This window comes from Crassostrea angulata, chromosome 7 (genome assembly GCF_025612915.1).
Source record: "Crassostrea angulata isolate pt1a10 chromosome 7, ASM2561291v2, whole genome shotgun sequence".
Classification (NCBI taxonomy): Eukaryota; Metazoa; Mollusca; class Bivalvia; order Ostreida; family Ostreidae; genus Magallana; species Magallana angulata.
Genome location: NC_069117.1, coordinates 1768460 through 1790372, shown reverse-complemented (window position 1 = coordinate 1790372; position 21913 = coordinate 1768460). Strand labels below are relative to the sequence as shown.

The window sequence follows — 21913 nt, the reverse complement described above, 5'->3', positions numbered from 1 at the left end:
CTAAGTAATTCCAGTATCTGAACCCAGATTAAGTGACCTTATCATAAGGTCACTCGGATTTAATTTGTAATATATAATGTCAAAGCATATGACAGAATATAACAAGTGTGTGTATATATTGAAAGAGGCAAAAAAAAAACGGGGGCGTTAATTTTCCTGTATACAGTACGAAGAAATGTTAAAGGCAATTTCACAGATAGAGAAAAAAAATGCAAATGATAAGAACCCATATTTTGATTATTAGCAAAGTAAGGGTTTTTTAGGGTTATAATTTGAATTGTGCTTTTGGAATGCAAGTATAGTTTTAATATTTTTGTATTTCTTGATTCATTACAAACCGAGGTTATTTATTTATTCTTTGTAATTGCTTTCTTCTAAAATAAAAATACATTTAAAGATACTTTACAACGTTATTTGCTGTTTATTTGTAATTGATGAAGTGACAAGTCCTATAGCGCTGAAATATTTGAAACTTTTACTCGTTACACTGCATTGCGTTGCTTGAATTTTCTAATTTTTTTCTTATTTTTACTAAGTAGAACCAAGAAAAGAAATTGTTGTTATCGTTGAGTGAATTATTTTATAAATTAAGTGGGCGATTGACAAATTATCGAATAAAAATAGATGCAGAATAAGTGGCATTTTTTTCTTCCAGAGACTGGGGAATCTTCCTTGTATTTTTTTTTACAAAATTTTATCGGTTCTTTATCATTGTACAATTCAGTTAAACAGACCACGAAGCCTAAAATACATCTCCATTACCACCATATTGAAATAGATGCACGAGTTGATCTTTGTGAAGGTGTGTGCTCCAGAAGACAACATACCGACCTCTCAGTCAATAGAGTTATCAACTGTTATCGGGGACCATGACTGTGACGGCTGTTTCCACGAAATGTTTGTTAACGATGCGGCCAATCAAATAAGTTTTAAAAAATGATTCTTCTTTCAGAGTTAATTTAATGAATCCCTTACATGCTTTGGTAAAAAAAAAATTATGGTGATGTTTTCCACTGCTGTGTGCTAAAAGTGCATAAAAAAGTTTACGATTTATGTTTCAATATTAGGTATGAATCAACGTGTAGTAAGATAATATCTTGTCTAATCAATAAAAACCTAAACACACTGAGTATCCATTGATATCATTTTGTATTTCTTATAAACAAGCAGATGGATTGGTAAATGGTGTATTTTTGATATGTTTAGTAATGTTATGCGGTTTTATTATTTGAAAAAAAAATTCAGATTAATTATTTAACCAAGGTATATCTAATTTTTTTTTAAAATGCGTCTTATATGCAACATACAAACAGATGTTTGAATAATACCTACTTTTTTTTTTATTTTACTGGTATTTGCAGGTTGAATCCGAAAGAAGAATTACTCTTTTATTTCAACCATTCTCAATTTGATCCCTTTCAATTGACCCGCCCTTAGTTGTCAACAAGAGTTTATGAAAACTTATACTTTCGTGTCAACAACTCACACAGATATGGACAAACCAAATAAAAAGTTACATCCTTAAATAAAAGCTGGAGATAAATGGGCATTCTTTATCCTCGTTAGTTGTCCAGCACAAACATGAAAGTGTTAATATGGCTTATATTGTCACAGGGCCACAAAAGCATAGCTCGGGTGCAGAGTTTGGGATGTCGTAGAAAGAACGTTGAGAGTTTTAAAAGTGAAGACTTATCTACGGATAACAGTCCATCTTAAGCGTCCCCCTTAAAAACTGGGTAGGGTCGGAAACATATGATATCACAAGTATGTTTCTGTTTTGTATTTGATCTTATTTTTAAAAAATAATAAACTCAAACAATGTTTGAAAAATAAATATTTAATAAAGTAAAATATGCTTTCGTCATAATTGCTTTTATGAATATTATAAAAAAAGTTACTTAATATTTTCATAGGTAAAAACATCACAATATATGGAATAACTTTCAGTATTCTCTTATGTTCAAAATAAATTCATTTTTATAATTAGAAATACATTATAATAGTTTAACAATTCGCTGATTAATCTGAAAACATTTCATTTTAATTGACAGCAATACCATCTTTAGAGGATCAATGATTCAAAATAGCTACTCCTTTATCTTGCTTTTCATAAAACGCTTATAAGTGAAAAATTATTACCTGTCATTTTTTTTCAAGCTGGACACGTGACCCGGCATGTGGGTAACTTATCTCATGGGAACAGGCTTATTTCATTCAGTTTTGGAGATAGCGCATGAGCAACGAGAACCCCCGAGGATTACACAAATCAAACAGAGAGTAGGTGGAAGGAAGTGACCATGTCTTGGACAGTTAGTAAGTGGATTTTTTATGGGGGGGGGGTCACAAACGTATTAAAATATATGTGAAATGCAGTCTTATATGAATGACAATATTTCTTAGATTTTGAAAAAAAAAATTGCGATATCAGTGGCTATTTCCTTTTGTTTTTGCCACCTCTCATATAAATGTCGATTGGTTTAATACTATGTGTCTTAGTTTGTCAGAACGATGATCATACATACGTTAAACAAATTTAAAAAAAAAAGAGCACTAAAACATCAAAATTTCAGAATTTATTCTAAAACAATTTTTCTTTGACTTATTCCTAGTGTATTATCTTTCATTGTTGTAATATGGGCATTAGTAAGAAGCCTGTAAAGTTTCCTCAATTAATTATATTTTCACTTATATCAAATATGTTATTTCGAAGTGTTTATTACGTTATCAATGAATAGATAATGATCAAACAAAAGGACAATTAGTGTTTAAATACCACAGATTAGTTCATCCAATGTAAATATCCTGGTACACGAAGGTATGATATAGGGTAAATAGTTTTGAAAAATACATTCATTAAGTTATAAACTGAAGATAGTTAAATTAAGCTTTTGAAACGGCATAATAAACACACATGTATAGCATTTTTGTATATATTGATCCATGCTTAACAAATTCAGCAAAATAGTTCATTGTTCCCACTTTTCGGATCCTTTATAGCCAATACCACGCTTACAATCCTCGCAATAAATGTCAATACACACCTTTCGTTTTACAGGAACCCCAATGAGAGGTTATGTAAATAATATTGGAGCATAATATTGAAAATCTGAAGACAAATGTTCTTGAATACGTATGTTTTTAAAAAAACGAATCTTTGCCGGTCTCATTTTTAAAACTAATAAGAATTTGTTAAAACAAGTGGATTGGACATAGATTTGTTGATTAGTTTGTAGATTCAATATATTTTTTGGTCGGGAAGGGGTAGACTAGCTCCCTCATCCAATTATCACATTTTTTATTACTATAACGAACAGAATTATGGATTTGACGATTTCTTTTCGGCTTTAAGATATTTTTTTTAAAAACCACATATATTAGAAATAATACCTTATAAGCATCTTTACATTATGAAATGAAACTGTCTGTTTTGGGTGTCTCTACACCCTTTACAGACTCAAGTACTTGTACTGGTGTCAGTCAGGGTGATGGCGTCTGCCTATACCTATCTATTGATAGCAAACATAAAACAATTGATCAGTTGGTTAAATCGCTTGACTATTAATGAGCTGCCAATAGCATTCAATACTTTATTATTTTTTCTTTCTGAACATTTCATAAAGAAGCAATTACGAGGTTTGTTTGGAAATTATTGAGACTCCGTAGATATTTTCCTTTATAAGGAACGAATTTTGGTGAAAATCGGCATAAACATTTAAGAACCCCAACAAATAATTGAACAAAGTACAACTTTGAAAATATTTAATATTTTGTTTACAATGGTAGATAAACAAATCGGTGGTCGGGGTACCCGGCGCAGACTTAAACTTAGAGAATAACGAATTTTCAGTTTAAACTGAAACATCTTCTTTTTAAGTGTCCGGCAACTTATATTTTATGATAAAAGAATCAAAATATATATGGTGATTTTGCTATTCATTGTGACTGACTTTTCATCAAATTTGACAAGTGTTCGAGTTGAAATACGGATATGGTACAGATATATTTACCAAGCAATAGAAATCTGATAACGACGGTGTATTGAATTATGACGTCATAGCGGCGCTGCGAATGTACACCAAATGGGTGGAAATCTCGAAAAAAGACCTTTTTAGGCCACCCTTATTGCTTAAACAAAAACTATACGATGGCAAGGAAAAAAGGGCTTTAGTTTATTGTTTTTTTTACTGATTGTTTAATTAGGAATAAGACAAAGGGACTAAAATCAAATACTTTTTACACACTTATTTAGTCAACAGTTCTAAAATATGTGAATGACTGTAGGTGACATTTCACGATATACTGGCATTCGGTTAAAAAAACTCGAAAATCAAGAATAAAGATAATATGCATATGTTTCCATCTTGAAATGTAAACAAACGATGAGAAGTTTTCGGTTGCTCCGGATAACTGGGCGAAGGCAAGTTGGCCAATACTACAATATACCAGTAATGATCTAATTATGCCATGGACAAGAAACTTTATATTGATAAACTCTATCCTTGTGTACATTTTGGTGAAATTTCAAGGGTTTATCATTTGTCCCACGGAAATAAGAGTAAATGTCTAAATAATTTACCAACAGCCCTCGTAAGTTACTTTTCTGTTAACGTTATTGTGGTTTTCAATACACGTAGTTGTTTACATTTAACATGTGTTGCCTATTTGTGTCAGCTTTATTTTGGTAATAACAATGTTTATTTTCTTCACAATGATTAAGTTTATTTTGTTTTCTTACAGAAATGTATGTACTGATGGTCTTATTGTTCAAAGAATCGTTTCAACAAACCACAGGTGAGTGAAGAATTCATACTCAATCGGTTTAAAAATTTCTTCAGCTTTTAACAAAAACATTTAGATCAAAATGTGTATTTCTTTACTGTATTTAAGAAAATGAATTTTAAGGCATGACTTTAATTATATCAGTAGCTACAAACATACTCTTATACACTGGGTTGATTAAAGCTACCTTTTATTGTTCTTTGCACTAAATTAAGCGTTAAATAAAAAGCTCACCCGATCAACTGATGTTTTAGGGTGGGCTTTTTATTGTATTTAATACCACAGTCTACTTACTCTTAATAGCAAGCCTAAAAAATGTAAGCAATTTTTTGATGAGTTATTGATTATTGGAGGAATATATTACATGTGTAATGATTTTCAAAACGACGTCGATAAATTAAAATTCCAACCCTTATTAAACCAATACATTTCTCGATTATCATTTTTATCAGTAAAATGTGACCTGTTGGACTACACCTGGACAGGTATAGCAAAGGAAATATTTAATGTCAGCAGAGAGAATGATATCAATGACGACCTTATAATACAGCCGGGTCACTGATAAAGAAGACCAGAGCTTCAAATAACGAATTCACCAAAACATATAAACACATCCTGTGTTAGGCTGGGATTTAGTTCCAATCGGGGTTAAGACCCTCTAGGTCTTTTTGTCGAAATGTTACAAGCAATATTTAAAATGTTTTCAACAATAAGTATTTAGTGTTATCTGTGGGATATGTTATTGCTGATAAGGTCTAATAGGGAAATTAAGTAATGCTTTATTTTCTAAAATAATAGTACAGAAACAATCAATTACCTGTATTTCATCCTTTAAAGCTATGATTAAACTCAACCCGGACACTCGCTGTCAAACGTTATCTTTAATATAATTATCGCAAACTTAGTATAATACAGGCATTAGGAAGTGTGTCCAATATTATAATATGTTAAAAAAGATGACTTTTGAAGAACTATTTCTCGAGACCTATACACCAGTTCTACACAAAAACGTTCTAAGTAATCAAGACAAATTTTGATCCTCGGTGGAAATCGTTAGGGCTACTGCCACTTTAACTGAAACGAAGGAAAAGGGGAAATTACAGTCCAATGTCCAAATGTGTGCAATTTATTTTAAAGAAAAGTAAATGGCCCATTTTAAGGACATTTGATGCCTGTTATAAAGAATCGGAATCGATAATACCCCCAAAGGTTATCTGTTTTAGTTACGTAAAGATTTGTAAATCATGGATCGTTACAACCCAAAAACAGCAATGACCGCTTAGGGTCCCGGCTTAAAGCTAAATTATTATTTTTAAATCATGCATAAGGTACATATGGTATACTAGCGGAAAAAGAAACTGTGCATTACTTAATATATGAAAAAACATTTAATAATTACAATGAACATATTTTATGTTTTGTAATACTGTTAACACATGTATTCGTAACATCATCTCATAACACATTAATGTCAACGTCGAATAACGTCAATTTCAGCACACTCGAAAGTCACTGTTATTTGAAATTGAATTAACAAAATTAATAACGCGTGTGACCACCATTTGCGTTCACGCATGCTTGACAGCAACGCCTCATTGATGCCACAAAAGTGTTCAGAAATGCTTGAGGGATGTTGTTCCAGATGTTGGTTAAAGCCTGGCCTAAATCAGCCAATGTCACTGGCTGATTTGGTAAACAGCGTAAACTTCCATTTCATTCCAGACGGCTCGATCGGCGACAAATCGGGGAAAACAGCTGACCAGGGCAAGACATCGACATTCTGTTAAACAAAAAAGTCTCTGACTACACGTGCAACGTGTGGCCTTGCGTTGTCATGCTGCAGAGTGATGTGATTTTGATGTCTCTTTATGAAGGGTATCACGTGACGCTGAATAATTTCATCTCGATAGCGTACGCCGGTGAGATTTCCATTGACAATTTGTAGAGGGGTCCTTCCACGTGCTGATATTCCACCCAACACCATAACGCTACCTCCACCTAATTGTCGACGTTGCATAACACAAGCATCCTGGTAACTCTCCCAAACGCGACGATACACTCTACAACAGCCGCCACTGCTATCCAATGAAATCTGGATTCATCAGTGAACAGAATATTGGCCCAGTCCTGTATTCTGAATCGCAGATGTCGTGTGCACCACGCTAGTCTGGCGATACGATGACGTTGAAGCAGTACTGGGCGCACCGCTGGACGTCTTTGTCTGATGTTTTGCTCGCGAAGACGATTATGCAATGTTCTTGGACTAATTGCCCTGGAATGCTACGGGCAGTCAAACTTGCTGTCTGGAAACGATATTCAGATGCACAAGTCTAATGTAATTGTTATGTTGACGTGACGTCACACGAGGTCGCCCAGAGCGCGGTCGATCTTGAGTGTTGCCAGATTGTTGAAAACGTCTCCATAATGACTGGATGGTGTTCCGATGAACTCCACAAAGTGTCTTGCTACAGTATTTTGTGCCATTCCAGCTTGCAGCATCCCAACAGCACGATTTCGTTGCTTTTCGTTGAGTCGTGCCATGACATAGGGGTAAATTTTGTTGAAACTAAAGTGATTTCCTTAACAAAAAAAGTTTAAACAAATCCTTTACAGTTCTTATTCCAAACAGTATTGGCCCGTAAACTCGTGCGTACAAATTCTTCAATAAACAACAGGTGCTCACTAACCATGAAAAAGTCCGTGCACCCGGACGGTTACCATCCGATATTGTCAAAAACATTACCATTATATAAATAGTGCCTGTTTGGGAGGGTATACAGTTAAAATTGACACCCCTTCGCGTCGGTTGACAATGGTTTCCTCGGGGTGTCAATTTCAAATGTTACCCTTCCAAACAGGCACTATTTATTTTATTATACTGAATGTCTTAATTTTAGAGAATTTTTTACTACTTTTATATAGAAATGACATAAATTCTACGGCGAACCGTGCGCGCATGTAACAATTCGTTTTGTTATACTTTCATGTTAAATACTGAAATCTGATTGGTTAAGACGCAGTTAATAATATTTTCTATTACCCTCAGCGTTAGAAACGAACTTAGCAACGGGTAACATTAAAAAATGTTACATGCGCGAAAATTATGCGCGTACGGTTCGCTGTAGAATTTACGTTATTCCTATATAAATTCAATTTCACCATTTCAACTGTTACCCTCCCAAACAGGCACTATTTATATAGTGTTACCTGTTGCTAAGTGTGTTGCTAACACTGAGGGTAATAGAACGGATTATTAACTGCGTCTAAACCAATCGGATTTCATTATTTAACATAAAAGTATAATAATATCGATTGTTTAAATTTTATAAATACAGACATTAGATATAAGAAAATTATACTAAATTTTATAATGCACAGTTTCTTTTTTCCGCTAGTATACTTGTTTTTAATTACGTACTCTTACAAATACATATTTCAGATTCTGCCTTACTGACCGTGGATGGTGGTTGGTCATCTTGGGCAGACTCTAACGCCTGTTCTGTCACCTGTGGGTCAGGGTCAATATTCCGACTCCGCACCTGTACTAACCCAACACCGCAGAATGGAGGAAAGGAATGCAAAGGATCGATGTTCGAAAGACACACCTGTAATAAAGGACCGTGTCCAGGTACTGTGCGACTGTTCCATCTGTCATGTCAAATAATGTCATTTTAAATGACCGTCAACGAAAGAATTTTTTTATTAGACAAGATTTAGTTTAGACATTTTTAATGAGTAAATTCACAAAGGATTTAAAAACTGCAAAATTGACAAGATGCAACTGTTGGTGACCCTCTGTCACTCACTCAACAAGGCCGAGTCTAATTCGAATGCTCTTGACTTTATTCAGATTTTTTTTTTCTTTTAAAGGTAGTTTTGTGGATGTAACATCAAAATTTTAAAAAAGCATTGAATTATTTAAAAGGGTTCGATCCTGATTTTGGGTAGCCATTTGGGGTCACTTCTAGTCTGGAAATTATGCATCATATATGGTATTAATTGTACTTGTTAATTCATATTTTTCAATGCCAAATAAACTATATTGAATAAAATAATTAAGGGAAAAGTACATATTAACAGAGTTTAGTAAAGGACTACATTTTGAGGCGGATGGTTTTAAGAAGAAAATGAACATTTTTTATGAATTGTTGTTTTTGAGTACCCTAATTTTACTTTGAAGTTCCTTATTTTCCGTGCAGACCAAATTTTCAAATAGTTTTTGCTTTGGGATATCTTCGAATTGTTTCAAAACACATATTTTAACAGTTTTTTATGTTTCTACCGGCATATATTGGCAAATCAATCTGATATTTCATAAAAGTCAAGAAAAAATAAACTTCAGTTTTTGCTTAAAATTAGTGTATTTCTTGCCACATCTCTTTTACATCATAGACCCATACTTTTGGTTTTATTTTATAAATTCGTAAGATTTTTCTGACAAGTTTATAATATTTTGAGATTAAGTTTGAGACTTTTAATACTTGTATTAACGTAACTGTAATGTTTTTTTTTAATGATCTTTTAAGACATTGATACAAAAAGCTCATTTAAAAAAAAACAACACATTACCGTTACGTTAATATAATAGTATTCTAATACTTAATTCTGGTCGAGCGCGATCTTTGATTGGCAGTTTTATATCGTATAAAGAATGTTGCCTAAGTCACAGTTTAACTAACGTCAACAACGGATAAATCCGCTTGACGTTACATTTGAACTTTGTACAATTTAATGCCATTTAAAGTTCAAATGACTGTAGACAATGAATGAAGCTTAAAATAGGTTTTTACCCACTTCTATACACCAAACGTATTTCATTTAGCTTTGTATTCTATTTAGAGTTTTGAATTTGCTGAGAGCAGCTTTTGCAAACCCAAAAGCATTGCTTAATGCCCTTCATAAAGAATACATAATATACAAAATTGAGGTCAATCAAATCAAAGCGAACTTGTTAAAATTCTTATTTCGCTAACTATCGTTTACGATAATAAACTAAGTCTACCCGTACGCATTTCACTCAGAATTTGTCGACAGTGCCTAAAAGAAGACCAAACTAAGATGAGCTATCTCCATCCATATACACTACATTATTGCAATACGGGGCGGGCATGGGAAAAAAGTTTGAGATATTATCCAAACCAAATCAGATTGTTAATTCCCTTTTTAGTGAATTTTCGCATATATGATTAGCTTCCATTCAAAGATATTCGTAGGGATAAATAAAACTATTTGAGGTATGTAAAAATCTGGTGCATTGTAATTGTACTCCTGAGTATCCTATGTAGTAAAATTAGAAACAAATTGTGTTAACTCCCTTTCAAAGATAGTATTGTGTATGATCGAATTTTGATTGTAAAATTACATTATTTTTAAAATATAGAAGTGTCATTTAAAGAGTTAGGTTGAAAATAATTAGAACCGGCCTCTTTAGTGTCATTAAAACGTTAGGAATTAAAGTTAATCTAGAATCAGCAGCGAAATTGACAACAGTATCAACATCCGATTACAATGATTTTTCGTAAAATTATGGTAAAAATATCACACTATTTTTTTCTTTAACAGTGGACGGTGGCTGGTCGCCTTGGAAACCGTTTTCCGTCTGCACGGCAACCTGTGGCGAAGCTTCCCACACTTCTACCCGGCGCTGTAACAACCCAGCTCCCCAAAATGGAGGGAAGCCGTGTGTGGGGAACGCTACAGATACCCAGCCGTGTAGAGACCTTCCTCTCTGTGCAAGTAAGTGCTCAGTCTGGAATCAGAGAACTCGTCTCTCGCTTCGTTTGGGTTTTCCAGTTTACTAACAACAATTTTATCAAGCATGAATAATGTTTATTTTGGCAAATGTGTGCATTGACATAGCTTTTGTATTTAGATGTTGCTCTTGCTGAGTTTAGGTTTTGCAACAACTGAAAATATATGTTTTGTAGAGATGTGTATAGTTTACTGATGTGTGTATTGTAATTTTTTCATATAAATATTGCTAAAATTGAAGCTGAAATATATATCGAAAGTAGTGATTTGTTTATTTTGCCAACGTGTAGATTGGTACTGCTGCTATTTAGATGTTGGTTTTTTTATGTACATGTAACTACAATTAAAGCTGAAATATAGCTAAGGTTTTGCTTATAAATATAGCTGCTATAGTTTTAAATTTAGTTATGTGTAACTATATCATATGGGTTATAATTATGTATGTTTATCTTACTATTACTAGACTCTCGGGATGATATTATGAACTGAAGCTAATTATATGACTGCTTTTTGACCATTATAACATAATGAACCTCTATTTGAGATGAAACCTGTAACAAGTAATCTGTTCAGTGGTCTGGGTATTCTATTCCAACAGTAGACGGACAGTGGAGTAATTGGTCAGCTTATTCAGAGTGTTCCGTGAACTGCGGTCACGGTACTAAAAATAGAACCAGAGTTTGTAACAATCCTGCGCCAAAATATGGAGGATTAGATTGCGCGGGAAACGCAAGCGAGGTTATCGGCTGCAGCGCTAAGCAGTGCCCTGGTACAGAGTATTTTCATTACGCGCTTGATTTTTCAGCTATATTGCCACCAGCTTTTGCCTCATGCTTGAGATTTGCTTAAGTCACTTATCTTATATGACTGCTTGAAGCATTTTTTTCTTATATTTTTTTCTTGCATTCTTTTCTTATATTTTTTTTTGTATTTTTTTTAGCGTAAAATACTTTGAATCCGTGATCTATTTCACGGACAATGCACCAATGCGTCTTTCATTACACAGACTATGTTATTATCTGAAATTCTGACTCTTCCTAACATGAGCAAAGTTTATCACGTACTTTTCACGTTACTTTGCCACAGTGGACGGTGGATGGGGTGCCTGGATCACCAGCGGAAGTGAGTGCTCGGTCACGTGTGGACGCGGGTCTAGAATCAGAATCCGATCATGCTCGAACCCTGCCCCAGTCAACGGTGGTCGGGACTGTCCCGGTGCCGTGTATGAATCTAAATCATGTTTACTTAAGGAATGCCCAGGTGAGTAATTGAGTTTGATTAAGAGGAAGCAATCTTAATTAGGGCAACCATTGTTAGCTGTAGATCGAAATATCTCCGAATGCATAAAGTTGTACAAGTTATTCAGAAGTATCTCTAGAGGGAAAACGAGATAATTTTCGGCAAATAATCTCTAAAAGCAAATTTCTAGAGAAATTATTTCTGTGGATTCATGTGTTTAAAAACTCGTGTAAGGTATTACCATCTTTACTCAATGTGTATGTTACAAAACCTCAGACAATTACTCCTGCCGTCTGTCTTCACTTCTTTCAATTTTTGTTTGCAAACTTATCTTAGGAGACCGATTAATTATATTTCAAAAAAAAATTTTTTTCGAACTTCATCACACTCTTTAAATATTGAAAAAAGTCGACACAACAAGGTGCCAAGAAATGAAAGATTTTGCAATCATTGTAATAAAAAAGATTTAGAAGATGAGTTCCACTTTATACTCATATGTCCTACGCTGAATTACGAAAGAAATATATAAAGAGTTTTTATTACAAAAAACCAAGTGTTTTTAAGCTAGCTAAACTTTTAAGTGTTAACAATACAAAGGAACTCAATAATCTAGGAAAATATTTGTCTAGCGCTTTCAAGATGAGAGCGCAGCATTGTAATAATACTACAGTTTAAGCTACTTATCAAACATTTATGTCCATTCATATTCTAAGATACGTACATGATTATATTGTCTTAATATGTCCACTCACTTACTGCACATTGCACATTTGTATATAATTTTATGTGTATTATAATTTGTATTCCGATGAGTTGTAAAGCTCAAGGATGATAAATTGAATTGAATTGAATTTCAACATAACTGTCATTAAGTGTTTCTTGTGTCAGCCTTCAATCAGTGTGTTGTTACCCTAAGACAATGGTTCCAATGTTAATTTGATAGAAAGCCCTCGGACAATAAATCTAGTATTTATATTCAGCTGCTAACTTTAAGCCCTTAGACAACAACTATTGTACATAATATTTATTTTCAATGTCTTTTTTGTAAAACCCTAATAGAATTGTTTAACGTTTCCCTCAATATGCGGTGGATATAATAAATTATTATAAATTTCCTATTGTTATGAAAATTTATACACTGCTATGACGTTACAATGAATTTGTACATTTTGATATTGAAAAGACGTTTTAAAAATCGTTTGCATTAAAAGTCAATAGAACAGGGATTTCCTTATTAAACTGGGCTTAACATGGAATGAAAAGAATCTCGACCTACGATTTTTATACAACTCGTTGTGCATTGCCAAAACTCGGGATAGCAAGCATGACACTTGTTGGATAAAATCATATACCATCGTAAATTGTGAATGAAAAGCCGGAAGATGCTGAACGTGACTAATTTGTATCAGACAGTGCCTTGTTTGTTAATATCACTTTTTGTGATATCTGACAACAAGTTGTGGGAAAATCTTCCTGTTTGTGATTTCTGACACCAAATTGTATATTGAAAATCCCTTTTGCAGTGAACGGAGGCTGGACACGTTGGAGCCCCTTCACACCGTGTACCACGACCTGTGGGGTGGGCTATCAAACATCTACCAGGACCTGCACAAACCCCTCCCCACAGTTTGGCGGCCAACCCTGTACAGGAAACAACAACGACACTCGGGTGTGTCCAAATCAGCCCCTGTGTCCAGGTAATTTCATACGGACAATCACAGTGCATTTTTAGCATCACTCTTGGTTAAGTAATTCAAATGGTTTTTACGGGCCGCCAGGAGGCGGTCCGTTATTTGATATACATTTAAATATTGTAACTGCGTTTCTGCGGGATAGTTTTTTTTAATTGAATTAATATTCTGCTTATTTTTATGAAGTAAAAGTAAATTTGCATGTTGAAAAATGTTTTGTGCCTTTTAAAAATTATTACATATTTTTTGTTTTACTGGTAAATGTAAAGTTGGGAATAGACTGTCATGTTATACGCGTTTTTATCGAGACTATAATATATTCGGAAAATGTCGGAGTTTTTCATTCTTTTCAAACAATGTATCGGGATCGGTATACGGGACATACTAAAGACCTGAACAAATAAAGACCTGAATGACATGAAATTTTATTTGAACGATATATTTGAATTTCTATGTACTGCGTCAAATAAAATGACTTTGTGTGTGTATTTATTATATTTCCATGTGGTATGTGGTAGAAATATATCATAAAATGACATCTATATCAATCATTTACGCAAAAATATGAAAAAACTGAAAATTTGAGCAAACCTGCTTTTTTTAAATTCTTTTGAGAACCTCATGCAATTAAATAACTATGCATGATTATCTTCATAAACTGAAGGTTAGATAAGGTTTATAATTCCGTTTAAGAAAAAAATTATCCGGCTTATTTTTTACCTTTAAAATTGTCCAGATTCTATTGGATGAGCATGATCTTACTTGTACCTTAAAATAATCCATTTCTATTTTATTATAATTGGTCCCTTCAAATCATATTAAACTAATGCATTAGGTTTAAATTCAATGCAATGCAACAAAAAAATCAAGAGGGTTTAAAATACATATCTTCAAGAGAATAATGATGAGTTGAACTTTGTATTAGAATAATATACAAATCAACGTGGTCTATATTACTTTATATTAATCCAATGATCATACAATTACCGTTACAAATGCTTACAGTAACGAACTTGATTTTTTTTTGAGTAATAGTAAAATGTCAAAATTCAAAACGTGCTGCTGAAAATATAGAAATTAAAATTTAACAAAAAAAATTAGTACAACCAACTCGATCGTTATTTTCCTCTTGTGGTGTGTTTTTATGCAAATTAACAACCAATGGTGATTCATACAATATTATATTTTTTGCGGCCCATTTGATTTCTTGTTAAGTATTGTTATGCACGTATATTTATAAATAGCAAAGGGATGTACCCTTCGCTGACGAATTATTTTTAGACAGACTGAACACAGATAATCCATGGTTTAATGAATTTGGGGGGATGGAGCGTAAACCCATCAAATGTTTTTCTGAATGTATAATTGTCCTATTTTAAATGTAAAATCCAACAAATTAACAAGAACACAATAACCAAAAATAGAATATCTCTTTGGTTAGAAAATGATATATAAAATCAAATTCTTACAGTTGATGGTGGATGGTCGCCATGGAAACCATACTCCTCCTGTAGCGCCACCTGTGGATTTGGTTCCCAAACGTCTACCAGGGAATGTAACAGCCCTGCTCCAGAAAATGGCGGGAAACCTTGCGAGGGAAACCAGACAGATACACGGCCATGTACAGATTTATCGCCATGTGAAAGTACGTTACTATCTTAATTACATTAAAAATTGTCAAGATTCCTACTTGGCGTATAATATCAGCTTCAGCACTTACCTTTATTCTAAATTTGCAGCAACTATTTTGACAACATTGTCGACAAGGAAGCCTGAAGCGACCAAACCTTCAAGTGAGTAAGAACGACAACTAAGTACAAAAGATAATTCAAAGTCACTCATTCGTTATGTTTTCTGAAATACATTACAATTAAAAGAAATTTTATTAAGTCCACAAAACAATCATTATTACATCGCAAACATTTATTATGTGTATTAAATGATGTATTTTGTCATGTTTTATAATTATTTGTAAAGTTAAGTTATATTTTGGGACAATATTTACGTTTCCAATTGTCTTCTGACAGCTCAAACAACGGAAACTAGTGAAAGGCAAACAACAGCAATAGAAACTTTACCGACGGAGACATCTACAGTGTCTTCCACAACAATGTCCTCCTCTGGCCTTCTAACGACAGACATCACAACGCGCACTGAGTCTGTTACATCACAGGAACAAATCGTCACAACCACCGCTCAAACAGAGACGTCACATATGAGTGTGTCACACGTCACTTACCAAGAAACGTCATTTATTACATCAGAAACACGTGTGTCAGAGGTTACAACAGTCTCAACAATTCTACCAACAACATCAAAGTCTTCAGAGGAATTCAACAAGCCAAAACTGGGTTTGTAATATTACGACAGCATGAACTTGTAAAAATATGAAAACAACAAAAACATGACAAATGACAAGTCCTGTTGCTTAGTATTAATACTAATGTATAGGTCCATATATTTATAAGAAATAAGAAGATGGTAAGTAACGAGTCCCTGCTGAATGACATCTTGTTACATTCAGGAATGGTGGTAGTTTCCTTTGCCGTGTACATCGATAAGAATTTTGACGACAAACTGCTGGATCCATCAAGTACAACCTACAAAGAGACTGGGAAAATGGTTTTGGAGGTGGTACGTGTCATCGGATTTTATTGTATTAAAATTACAGTTAAAAAACACGTATCAAAACTTTAAAAAACTAGATTGTTTGTTCATAGCTCAAGATCACTCTCTCTCTCTCTCTCTCTCTCTCTCTCTCTCTCTCTCTCTCTCTCTCGTCAAAGAAAGTTCATGAGGACCAAAGATTAGAGGCTATAGTTGACTCCCTATACCTTTATTATGTATCGAGAGTCAAAAGGCTCCACTGCATATTTAATCAAGACCTAAGGTCAAGATTTCCCATTACTTTATTGATTAAGATACATGTATATCCATGTCATTTATTGATTGTCAAAAAAAAAATTCATTTTTTAATTCAGCTTACAGAACGGTTCAAGAATACTCCTGGCTTTCTAATGGTTGTAATCAATGGATTCAGGTACAGTTACTTTATTATTAAGTAGAGTTTTAACAATTGGTTATAAATGTTGAATACCTTCAACTGATTGAGTGTTAATTACCTTGTAGCTACGGCAGTATCCGCGTCAACTATACTGTGGGTTTGTCTGGGGAGGCTTTGTCCACGGATGATAGAGTTCGCGCCGCCAAGGACCATCTTCTTAGTAAGGCCACGAAATGGACTCCCAATGAACCGGTCTTCTCCGGATTCCCCGTCAATACCGTCAAAACTAATACAGATGCTTCAAAACAAGACATCTCGGGTAAATCTCGTTTCATGACTGTGTATCAATTTAATTTTACTCACAGGTCACGTAAATGGTTAACATTTCTACCAATACTAGTATATGACTGTACATGTCTCTGTTTAGCTGTACTTTCGACCGAGAGGAAGGCGGCCTGCGCATGTCCCCTGGACGGCTACTTCTGTGACTTCAGGGAGGGAGGGGCGATATGCGTGAACCAGTGTACCGGCTTCCTGTGTGGTCCTCATGGTTCCTGTTTAGTGGACGCCGACACAAAGCTACCAAAGTGCTAGTAAGTGTAAATGTATCTCACTCAAGTTTTATTATCTGCAAAAATGCTAGCAAGTGTTAAAGGTAGGTTGGGATGGAAGGTTTTGTAGTTATATAGTTTTTTTTTTAATTTGTTTATAGAATTGATATGAATGGGATGAAATATAATATTTTTCCATCTTGATATCCGTTTTAGGCCATGGAATTGTATAAAACAACAGATACAAGTCCATGTTAATGTCATCCTTATTTTTCAGTTGTAAACAATTCAAGAACTCCAAGCTAGTGTATTACGGAGACAAGTGTGAGAAGACCAAAGAGCTGGACTCCGTGGAGCCTATTGGCGGGGAGTCGGACAACCTGACGCTGATCGGGGTCACCGCCGGCGTGGGGGGCGGCCTCTTCCTGTTTATCACGGTGGCCGTCATCTGTGTCTGCAGGAAAATTCACGAGCAGAAGAAACAGTTGAAAAGGTAGGGGAGTTGTTGTCCAGTCGTCAGATTTTGATCGTAATTACATGAAAAAATCTAAATATTTTGTTGCAATTTTGCAATTTTGTTGTTTATTTTATTGGCTAACAGTTAGTTCACATCATTTAAACAACTCTTCGAGTTACAATAAGACTTCCTGGAAACTCAAAAACGTATCAAACCACGTGACGTTACACTTCAATTTTGTAAATCTACAACCTCTCATTATTAGAAAATCAAATATATAGCCCAACCTTTACATGTACACTCGCTGGAAGGAAATGAAATCATAAGTAATAAAGTTAAACACCTCCCCCATTAAAAAATTTTATGCTCTACTATTGAACTCATTCCTTAGATATTGAAACTCTTTCTTCCTGTTCGCTTTAATAAAGCCTAACTTTTGCCGTCTCAGAGTTCCTCCTCCAGATGGAGTCGCATAGACTTAAAAAACAGAGTTAACGTTCTTTCCTCAAGAGATTAAGTATTGGAGGCTAATTTTTTTGCTTTGCTCTCCTTTGATGTGAGCACCTGGCAAAAGCCTTAAACTGAAGCTCTTCTTAGACATCAGAAAATTATATACAAAGCACAAAACGCCAAACAACTATTATGTCGGATAAATAATTAAACATCTTGTATAACTATTCTTAACTTATGTCGGGGCCAAAATATAAAAGGAAGTTTCGGTTGACTTTTACAGTACCGTGTCTTATAGTAACCAGAGCTCCCTCTGTCATCTGGATCAGCTGGAACACAACAAGGGGGCCAAAGAGAACTTTTACTCCAAGGCCACCCACAACCCCCTCTATCAGGACAATGATGACGTCAGAGCCAGTACTAACGCGGAGCAAATCGTTCGAATTTTCTTACACGTGGAACCCGAGAAGAGTAGAAGCATGAGCATGCATAGTGTTGGTTCTATCCGTACGTCACGTAGCGGCGAGGATCCGCATGTATATATGATAGGAGATCGCAGGGACCTAGAAACCCATGTGAGTGTTCAATAGTTCAAAGGTTACTCTGTATTGCAAAATAAATAAAAGATGAATATGAAAAACATTTAAATCTCAGTGAAAGTCAATATTGCATATATATGAACTTTTATTTATTAGAATTTTCAATCAACGGAAAAACAATCTAGAACTCCTTTGGAGGACGAAGCAGAAACATACAACGTTCATAATGAATCCTCATAGCACTTCCGAGCTGTTGTAGTGACGTCATAATAACTAATCTATGATGGGAAACTTGACCGTCCTCATTCTGTTCACCAGGCAGCCAAAGTTTGATGTGATACTGTGATTAATGAACAAAGTTATCTTGGAATCATTTTTGATGATATGTACAAATCATTGCCCTTTACTCTGTTCAAACGTCAGATATTTATGTATGTTTCCGCATGACCTGCCGGGTTTTTTTTATTGTATCCTTTTGCATTCCATTCCTTCCGTTCTATGTATAGTTTTTGCTTTGCTTGTGCTGGTCGCATAGTTTATTTTTGTTACTCAAACCATTTTATATTTCTTTATCGATGCTATGCGTTTGCTAAATTCTTTGTACGTTTGTATTTTCATGGTCATTTACATCATGATATTGTAAATACATGTATAATAACTTACTTCATTCAACCTTTTGTTGCTTGATTAAACACATTTCATTTTATACACACATCATGAGCTTCTTGTTTGAATGTCCATTTGCTTAATTCATGTTTTTTCTTCAGTTTCTATGCTGGTGCATTGATAGATACACAGCATTTTGTTCATTTATTTATGCTTTGCATCAAAACAAACTTGCATGTATGCTTGTAAAAAAAGCATGATATATCAATAGAATTAGATTGAACAAAGTTTCTAATTTATTTTTATTAATAAAACTTTATTTTCCATCAAATTTATTATTATTTAATAATAATATAAATATTTTAATATTTATTATATAATTAAATCATACATAAAATCATGATGCAACGGAAACCATATCATGATTATTTAATTCTATAAATAAAATAATTTCCCCCCATTCCGTCCGTGCTGCTAAGCATTAATCATTGTTATAAGCTACGAGTCAGTTGGGCATGTTGTAATTGTTAACTTTTCTACTATGTTCGCTTCCTTTTTACCCCTTGGACTATCAAATAAAAGAAAAAATCAATCAATATCATAAAACTTCAAATTAAAGAGACAATTTAACACAAAAATGTATCCAATTGGTAAAATACATTTAAAATGAATAACTCGTGAATTACAATTACGTGCCTTGACCTTTTAATTTATCTCTGCATAGCTGTTGATTTCTCAATACGAGTTGTCCTTCTTTGATTCCTCCAGACAGCATATATACATGTACTAAATCAAAGTACTGGAGTACAGACGGCAGTTGGTTTTATTAATTATTGTTGATTTTGAAATAAGCGATATATGTAATTTGCAAGTAGTTTCTTAGCTGTGTTTGAATAATTACGCACATGTTTGTAATATGAATCCTCGGGCTTTTCCTACAAGAATTCAAATCTATAGACGAAAAACCCATATGAATCATGTTCTGTAATATGTAATTTTTCTGAAAAATTGTATCCAAGCAATTTTTTGACAAACGAATAATTTTGTATACGCCAGTATTGATTCTATCTTTATATTGGATAGTCTGCCCTGTTTCCAACCGCTGTAGAAATGGCGCTTTGGTAATCAAAGACAGCGAACCAGTCTAATTGAACTCTGGCGTAGGAATATATACGACTACAAAATATATCTATATTGTTCATACCATTTGAAACCTGACTAATTTCAATTAAGGTATTTATAAATACGTGTCTGTGAAAAACAATGTTTCTGAATATACCGATTATCCTCAAGTAAATCTTGTCAGCGGTGATGATTTGTGCTTGGGTCCAAACACTGTTTCACTTCCGTTTTGCAAGAGAGTATTTGCATAGGAGAGTTGATTAAAATCAAATCCCAAAAACACTGATTTTCCAATGAAAGACTGAATTTAAGAAGGACTGAAGATCATTTTATTGTAAAATATGTGGTATATGTAGCGTTAGATACAATGTATTTATTCTCTTTAATAAAAGTAACGATTTTATGAGTTTGCTTCTAATAAAAACATGAGCAATACAAAGTTAGTTTTAGGAAAAATCACAATTTTCTGTATCAAACAGACTGCACGTTCTTGGCCATTGATCAACATATCATTACTGATGGTCAACTAAGCGATACTGTTGTATGGACTCTCTACAAAACAATTGTATTACTCGTACATAGGAACAAGCAGATGAAGAAAACTCCCTTTGTGAAAAGACACGCCTTTAGAGCGCCGGGTATTTGATGTGCATTAGCAGATGCTAGATTTCGGGTCGTTTTTTCTCCTTTTTCTTTTTAATTGCCACAACACCGCATAGAAACCACTTCCAAAGATTATCCTAATTCTCCTGTAGTCTGGGATCCAACACCTTATGTCATTATAAGAATGGTCACACAATAATCGTGTAATCTCTTTTTCACAGATGTCTAAATGCCGCATCATATTCTTCCTATTTTATCTTATCAATAGACGATCAAACAACCTGAATTCAAGTGGAAATTTTATTATGTAGAATAGTTCTATTCGTATCAACAAACGTTATGCATTTTTTTTTCTTTCTTTTACAACAAGGCGGACAAGCGAGCTAAACCTGCGGCTGTCATGAAATATTCTCTTTCATATTTTTGTCATTAATTACGGGATATCGGTTTCCTCTTAATAGACCCCTCTCTTTAACTTTTTATTCATTGGAATGAGCATAATTACATTTAAGGATGACTTCAGCCTTTTGGAATAAATTAAATGAAAGTAGTTAAATTTAGGATGTTGATACCTCATATTTGAACTATTCTTTTCCCCCAATTTTATTCCATCAAATTTTGTATTCATTCTTGTTTTTATAATTTATTGATAATAATTGGGCGTGTATTTGTGATGCCTTTTCTAAAACTGACAAGCGCATCAATACATAAACATGGGGTTAATCTCTTAAACGGAAGTTAAAGCGCGGCAATAAAACAAGTGAAAGGGCCAGTGTGTTCATTCATCCTGGGTATAATTCACTCAAAGCAGGCTACGTGAGAACATGTCTATGAGAAAGACTCGACTGTGCACGCGAGGAAATCGGCCGATTTTCTTGTGCTTAAACAAAATTATTAAGTAATGCTAATGTAAGTCCTTAAAACTTGTTGGAGGCCCAGAAAGGATCACGACGAATATTCTGTATAGGTACAAACTTTAAGCTTATATTTGAATCATCTTCTTGATTGGTATAATATTTCTATTAATTGAGAATGTAAACATATGCAAAACAATACAATAAGTCCCAAAAATAATTTAAAAAAAACAAAGAGAAACAGTAGATCTGTGTTTGACTATTTTC

General features: G+C 34.0%; 1 protein-coding gene across 3 annotated transcripts; it reads left to right on the top strand.

Annotated features, from left to right (window-relative positions):
* Window positions 1–1377: 1377 nt before the first annotated feature.
* On the top strand, window positions 1378–19392 carry LOC128156183 (coadhesin-like). 3 transcript variants are annotated; one of them, XM_052818227.1, is made up of 18 exons: window positions 1378–1764; window positions 2158–2313; window positions 4738–4791; window positions 8219–8407; window positions 10342–10515; window positions 11129–11299; window positions 11617–11790; window positions 13293–13466; window positions 14932–15105; window positions 15200–15253; window positions 15488–15811; window positions 15985–16094; window positions 16442–16500; window positions 16590–16783; window positions 16892–17057; window positions 17293–17508; window positions 18221–18497; window positions 18618–19392. In XM_052818227.1, exons 2-18 carry the CDS (start codon window positions 2298–2300, stop codon window positions 18699–18701), a joined length of 2610 nt encoding a protein of 869 aa, XP_052674187.1. In that variant the 5' UTR covers window positions 1378–1764; window positions 2158–2297; the 3' UTR covers window positions 18702–19392. The 3 variants fall into 3 exon arrangements, with proteins under 3 accessions (XP_052674187.1, XP_052674185.1, XP_052674188.1); XM_052818225.1 differs by having other exon boundaries at window positions 1385–1764; window positions 18206–18497; XM_052818228.1 differs by lacking the exon at window positions 11129–11299 and having other exon boundaries at window positions 1387–1764; window positions 18206–18497.
* The last annotated feature ends 2521 nt before the right edge of the window (window positions 19393–21913 follow it).